The 7005-nt window shown below is 47.3% G+C and overlaps 1 protein-coding gene across 2 annotated transcripts; it reads right to left on the bottom strand.

The window, feature by feature from the left end:
• Positions 1-563: 563 nt before the first annotated feature.
• On the bottom strand, positions 564-6723 carry ZBTB42 (zinc finger and BTB domain containing 42). Of its 2 annotated transcripts, none has more exons than XM_075104074.1 (2): positions 6618-6723; positions 564-5255 (listed from the first exon to the last, which is right to left on the bottom strand). In XM_075104074.1, exon 2 carries the CDS (start codon positions 5239-5241, stop codon positions 3814-3816), a length of 1428 nt encoding a protein of 475 aa, XP_074960175.1. In that variant the 5' UTR covers positions 5242-5255; positions 6618-6723; the 3' UTR covers positions 564-3813. The 2 variants fall into 2 exon arrangements, with proteins under 2 accessions (XP_074960175.1, XP_074960176.1); XM_075104075.1 differs by lacking the exon at positions 6618-6723 and adding an exon at positions 5970-6077.
• Positions 6724-7005: the final 282 nt, after the last annotated feature.

Below are 7005 nucleotides of genomic sequence, written 5' to 3'. Positions count from 1 at the left end.
CAAGTTTTAAGGTGGGCATTAGCAGGAGTTGGGTCGGACCTCAGCTCCCCCGAGCCTGGGACTTTCAGTGCTTAAGAGGACCCTTCATGCAAGTTAGCTGTCACGGCTTCGGTCAGCCCAGCGGCGTTGGGGTGCCGGCGGGCACCGGCGCCTTGGCCGGGCTGCCCTCGCACATCGCATCACTTCTGCCTTCACAGGCTCGTCACCCGGCCCCAGCACCCGCCTGCGGCTGTAAAGCGGCACCGCTCAGGGCATCGGAAGGAGAGCTGAGCCAGTTCAAACCTCCCGATACTCTGGTAAAAATGCAGAAGTGGTGCGGGTTTTCGTCCTGCCCGGTGACTGACTAAGGAAACGCTCGGTCAGGCTCTGACCGAGATACGGCAGCTCACATGCCTAAAATTCCATGTGGCCCTGGAGAAGAAAGAAATTACTAGAGTATATAATAATAATTGAAAAAGCAGCCCAACCACCTGTAAAATGTTATTAATAACAATCATTCATATTAATAAATAATAATTTAAAACCCAGACACCACACCCCTTCTGCTAAAGGGGGGAGGAGGCTCAAGCTTACAACTCTAGCACATTTTATTTTGTGTAAATTTATAAAGACAACAATCCTAGTCACGATTGTCACATTGTACAGCACATACCAATACAGTTGCAAACAGAACTCCACGCAAAACTAAGCGCTAACAGTAGCTTGAATCACTCTTCCTGCGATTGTCGTATCTAGACTAACAGTATTACACTAACACTGAGGAAAAAATAGTTCACTATAAAACAGTGATAGAACGTTTTTATAAAATATATTCCATTCCAATAGCTTTTCTACATACCGTATACTATAAAACTCTCCCACAAAAATTAGTGTCTTTAAATATACATATTTAATCTGAACTGCACCAAGATTAAAAACAATTAAAAATATCAATGATTTTTTTTTTTACATTAACTTCACAGTATTTGTTTGTAGTAGAAGACAAATCCAGTGTTTAAAATGCGGAGCAGGACTGTCCTGTACAGAGACCGTAACTGCCCCACAGTGAAATAGTTTATGAAGAGACAAACGTTAAGTGTGCAATGTTTTTAGTACTTCTCTGTAGAGCCATGAACCATTTTGAAAACATGCTCCGAGCTATTGCAACTTGAAAATAAGAGAGACACACAGAGAGATAGCCAAAAAAAGTCACCTTAAGAACAAAAATAAGTGCAAACATTCTTTTTACTTTAGAAATTCAAGCTATGAGGAGTGGGAACACAAATACCAGACTATGAGAACAACGTGTTCATGATGTAGTAAAGAATGAGAATTTTTTCCTTTTTTTTTTTTTAAAAAACTTCTGCCCCATATTCACTGCAGTACAGAGCATGCTCATAGCATCAGTTTAATGAATTATTTCTATACTAAGATCAGACACAAACTTGTTTCAACTTTTCCCTGCTCCATACGCTAATGACATTCTTATGGCACATCCTATATTATGATCTCCAAATAGAAAAAAAAAAAAAAAGAAACAGTAACTGAAGACTGAAATGCAGAAGTGTCACAAGAAAGCAAAATTAAGATTACCAGCTTCAGTAATGCTGACTCTACATTAAACTCTTTACATGTTGTTCAACATGCAAACCCCGCTGTTATAAAATTTAAAGTGAAGTGTAAATTAACTAGTTTTGAAATAGATTAACAGTAATAATTCCACTTCAAAAAAAATCTAATAAATACTATATCAAGTATCTTCAGGAGAAAAAAAAATAACTTAATTTTAGTAGAAAGAAAAATAACTTAATTTTAGTAATTTTGTTCAGTGCTATTTCCAATCACAGCAAAAAGGAAAAAAAAGGAAGAAAAAACTGATTAAGTAGAATAAGACCACAGTACCAAAGCCACTTATGCTCAAGATACAGTACTCTCCCACAACTTTCATATGTAACAGGTTCAGAAAAAATATTTTACAGTCAAGAAACTAGACTGAAAACAAAAAAAACCCAAAACTATAAATAGAAGAAAAATTTCACATTACATGTACATTCATAGTTTAAGAGATGAATAACAAAAGGAGGCTGTAACAGGTAGATCCTGATTTTCTTTAAAAGAGGAAGTACTTACACTAAAAAAAAACAAATAAAAAAAAAAATCAATCCCATATTATTTATGTAGGTAGTGCTCAGTTTTTAGACCAGAGAGGGGAAGGCATTGGGAAATTTTTTCTTCATAAGGTGAAATACAGTATTTTAAGCACAACTTTTAAAAACAATCTAACTCAGTGCTTCAAATTAATTTAAAAATAAACACTTAAGTTTCACAAAACAACTCCAGGAGTGTCAGGAAAGCTGGTGAAGCAACACTAATGCAGCAGAACGACATTCAAAACCCTCAGATATTATTATTATATTTCAGTCCCATGTACATGTACCTTGAATGGGTAATTTGACTGGAAGGGAATAATCTGATATTTACTGACATGCACAGACCAAAGGATGCTCTATTAGGCAAGTAATTGAGTTATTTGGAGTAAAACCAGTTATAGTTACAGGCAGCCTCAGTATACAAACTAACTAAAAAAAACCCCACCTAAAAATACCCACAAAACCCCCCCTGAAAAGGTGGGACACGGGGAAAAAACTTGGGCCATGTTTTCCCTCCAGCGGCTCATCTTCATACTGCCCCTTCAAAATACCAGCGATTGCACAGAATTCAGCCCGGAGGGAATCACCAACTTCATAAAAATTAAAATAGAATTCTGAGCTGCTGATTTTAGCATAGCAGCAAACTTTTCAGGCAAGATAGCAGAGCATCTCCTAACACACAGGTATTAGTTATCTTGAACACCCCAGGAGCTGCTCTAGGGATGCTGTCCCGCCCTGAGGAGGGGCAGGATCAGCCCCTGGGTGTTGATATGGGAATGAAGTTATTCACGTATCATATGATTTTTCACACATCCTATTTCGCATCCTTCAATATTTTGGGAGTGAATATGCTGCAGACAGAAAGAGTTTTTCCATCCACGTTTTATGCTCAAAAGCAGCTTTTCAGTAGGTCAGCTCACAGATGAGGAGGATGAGTGGGAAGGGAAAATTTAAGTCAAATCCCGAGGCAAAAACTTCTCATTCAGATTTTAGGACTGACTGCAGAACTACTCTAATATAATAAAAAGAATTTAAAAAAAAAAAAACAGTAGCAAAGATGCAGCCAGGAATCCTCAACCCCCTTTGCATCTGGGGCCAGTATATGGTCTCGTCTAGCTCTATAAAATAAAGAGTACGGTCGCTTACCCTGCGATATGCAGACAAGTTTCTCTACACTGAAATGTATTTAAATCATAGCTCGTCTCTTCAGATGCTTCTATGCAACACGCAGAGAGCATTAGGGGAGCTTAATGGAATCCAAATTTTTCTCCGGAATTTGCTGATAATCTTTTTTGAAACAAAAAAAAACCCCAACCCTACTCCAATAAAAACCCACCCCAACCACGAAGCAAGTACTTCCAGCATGAAAACAGACACTAAATCATTGCAGAATTACTTAGATCATTTCACATTAATAATGTAACATGGGTGCACAAGAGAAGACCTAAAGGACAGGGTTGGGAAGGGGGGAGATGGAGAGGTGGAGGGACTGCATCAAAAGGCCTCTGGAGTGTATAACCTCTGCATCTTTTGAAGATCATATACCTGAAGTGAATATCACCGAAATAAAATAAAGAGAGGGGGATGGAAATTAAAATTTAGATGCTGCCTTTTTTTCCTGTTTTGTTTTAAAAGGGTGGGGGGGAGGGGAAAGAAATAAAAAAAAAAAAAAAAATCACGCATCTCAAACAACCAAGGACTTCACAAGGCCACAATGAAATTTGCGGATATGTCTGTACAAATCCCCAGACTGCGTGAACCGTCTCTCGCACCACTTGCACCCGTGGGGTTTCTCCCTGGTGTGCACCACTGCGTGGCGGCTGAGGTTGTGGGAATACTGGAAGCTCTTTCCGCACTGGCCGCAGGTGTAAGGCTTCTCCCCCGAGTGAGTCCTCTCGTGCCTCTTTAACGTGTACATGCAAGAGAAAGTCTTTCCGCAGAGGGTACAAGTGGGGACGGACCCGTCGGGGGACAGGCGGGTCCGGGAGCCGTCCTTGTCGCGGAAGTGAGAGCTCAGGTGCAGCTGAAGGATGTGCGGGCTCGGAAACACCTTGCTACACAGGGGGCAAATGCAGATATGCCCGGGAGGCACGAGGACGCCTGAGGAGATGTCTGACGAATCCATGTCGTCCTCGCTCTCGTCTCGCTCTTGATCTATATCCTCCTCTCGGGCATGAGAGCTGCCATTCCCCGCGAACATGTGTCCTAACCCTGTCACTAGGCTTTTGGCTGAATTCCCAAAATGCTGACTCTCCGGACTCCTGGCTTCGCCGTCCTCCTGATCTGACAGCAAGTCTTGTTCATCTTTAACAAGTGGCTCGGTACCCTGCTGCTGGCTGTCGGAAGCCAGCTGTCCAAAGACATAGGAGGGGTGTAAGGAATCTCTCCCCGGCACAGGCTTGAAAGACAAATCCAGCGCGCAGTCCACATCACCCGAAGCCAGGGGATGGTTAACAGACCTTTGGGACAAAGGTCCTGTGGAACTATTGACATTAGCCTTTGTTTTTCCAGCTGCTGCGGCGCACGGTTCTGCCTCTGTCGGCACAGAGCTGACACTTATATGATCAGAGGACCAGGCGGGGTGACTGCTGACCTTTTCTTTGCCTGCTGCTCTCTCGTATTCTGCAACGCTGAATTTTTGTTTGTTTCCTGGGTCAAACTCGTGGACCAGGGGCACTCCAGCATCTAGAAAATGCTCCGCTTTCTCCAAACTAGCCATCTCATCATTAATCTTCTCTTCCGAACATAATTCTTTATCTTTCAACTTGCCCTTGCAGACTTTCACAATGTCATACATGTGAAGGTAGCTAGCCGCAGCCAGCACATCTTCGACCGGGAGACTGTTGAATTCCAGCTTTCCCTCGTACATGAATTCGAGCAGCAGGCTGAAGGCAGGGGCTGTGACAATGTCACTGTTCAGATGCACAATATCCCTTTTGTCTAACTGGTCCCTGTAGAAAAGATGGAAGTACATACTGCAAGAGGCAAGAACGGCTCTGTGAGCTCTGAATTGAGCTTCTCCAACTAAAACAGTACAGTCACACAGGAAGCCCTGGTGACGCTGCTGACTCAGACACTGCAGCAACTGGCGGCTATGGTCTGGAAACTCCATTCTTCCTTCATAACCTGTTCAAAACAGGAAAAACTTGAATGCTACTGTAAACTAAAGCCTCCTAGCAGCTGTAACAAACAGATCGGCTTTTTGGTAACACAAGCCAAAGAAACAGCCTTGGAGATAACGTTTACTGTTAATTGTCTGTAATAGTTTTACTAAGGGGGGGAGGGTGGGGGGGGTAAGGGAAAAAAAACCCAACACAACATGCTTCTCATCCTTTCGCACCTGCTCCGAACAGGAAAAACTTGATTGTAAGTAAACAAAAGCTAGTAAAGCAGCAGCCCCTCCAACCTTTGTTTCTCCCACTAAGCACTTCAAAAATTAAGAGGAGAAAAGCATGCACACACAGGAAAAAAAAAAAAAAAAAAGAAAAGAAAAAGCATAAACTCCCAGGCTGCGTTCCCAGCAACGCTAACGCGGGGCATCTTTTAATAAAGCATATTACCCACGTCATGCGCATACACACACGCACGTTTAAACTTTATCCTCAGTCGTTATGCACAGAATCACAACAGAAGAGTCGCGGCTGTGCGCTGGGGAAGAGGCGTTTCTGCAGGGCGGGGGGTGACCGGGGAGAGGCGCCCCCGGCCCCGCATGCGGAAAGGGGCGGGAGGGGGGGGTGGTAAAGAGAAAAAGTTTTCCCTTGAAGTTATTAAAAGGCAAGGAGGAAAACAGGGGGCGTAAGGAGGGGGCGAGGCAGGGCTGCGGCGCGGCCGGGCGCTTACCTTCCCGCGGGGCGCGGCGGAGGCGGCCGCGGGCGCGGAGCCGGGCGGGCAGGAGGGAGCGCGGGTGCGTGCGCGAGTGCGAGCGCGAGCGAGGCGCGGCGGGAGGGAGGGCGGGCGGCGGGAGGGAGGAGGGCGGGAGGGAAGGAGGAGTGCTCGGTTTGCTAATTACACCGCAAGCTGGAGAGTCAGCTGCTCTGACTTCACTGCGATGGAAATGCTACCTCCAGCTGTGCGCCTTTTAATGCCATATGTTACTCCAAATCTCGCTACCAGCCAACCACAGCTTGCTGCCTTTTAAAGTTCCAGCAGCCCCATTTATAGCCCGCGATTAAATCCCACAAACTTGCCCCGAGCCCGCCCCCCCCCTTTCACATTCCCCCCCCCCCCCCCCCAACACACACACACACCCCGGACCCCACCTCCCGCCGCAAAGTTGCTCCCCGCAGCCCGCCGCCGTGACCTTCCCCGGCGCCCGGCTCCGCGCAGCGCCTGGGGGGGGACACGGGATACGACCGCTTTCCGGAGGCCCCCCCCTTTTGCAGCCGCGCTCCCCAACTTTGCATGGAGGACTTTCCCCTTGCGCGGGGGAGAAGGGGAGGGGGGGGCTGGCTGGCCCTCCCCCCCCGGCCGTCTCACCGCGGTACTCACCGGCGTGCGGCGGCGGGGCTGGGCGTCCGCATGTGCGCGGCGGTGCGCGGCGCTCCGCGGGCGCGGCGCGGGGCCGGCGGCGCGGCGGTGTTGTGGAGCAGGTTGTTAGCCGGCCGCTCTCGCGATACTTTCCCTCCGAGCCGCGGGTGTGTGTGAGTGTGCGTGTGTGTGTGTGTGTGTGTGCGTGCGTGTCTGGTGCACACAATAGCCCCCGCCGCCCCGGCCAGCCCCGCCGCCGGCGGCCGGTGTGCGCTGCCGGCTGCGCCCTCCCCCTCCCCCTCCTCTTCCTCCTCCTCTTCCCCCTCCCCTCCCGGCCGCTGCATTGGCAGCGCGGCCGTCCCGCTCCCAACTCCGCTGCGCCGCCGCGGAGAGGGCGCGCCCGCCCGCT

Source organism: Phalacrocorax aristotelis, chromosome 9 (assembly GCF_949628215.1).
Source record: "Phalacrocorax aristotelis chromosome 9, bGulAri2.1, whole genome shotgun sequence".
Lineage (NCBI taxonomy): Eukaryota > Metazoa > Chordata > Aves > Suliformes > Phalacrocoracidae > Phalacrocorax > Phalacrocorax aristotelis.
The sequence above is the reverse complement of the archived record's forward strand: the minus strand, read 5'-3'. Positions and strand labels throughout refer to the sequence as shown.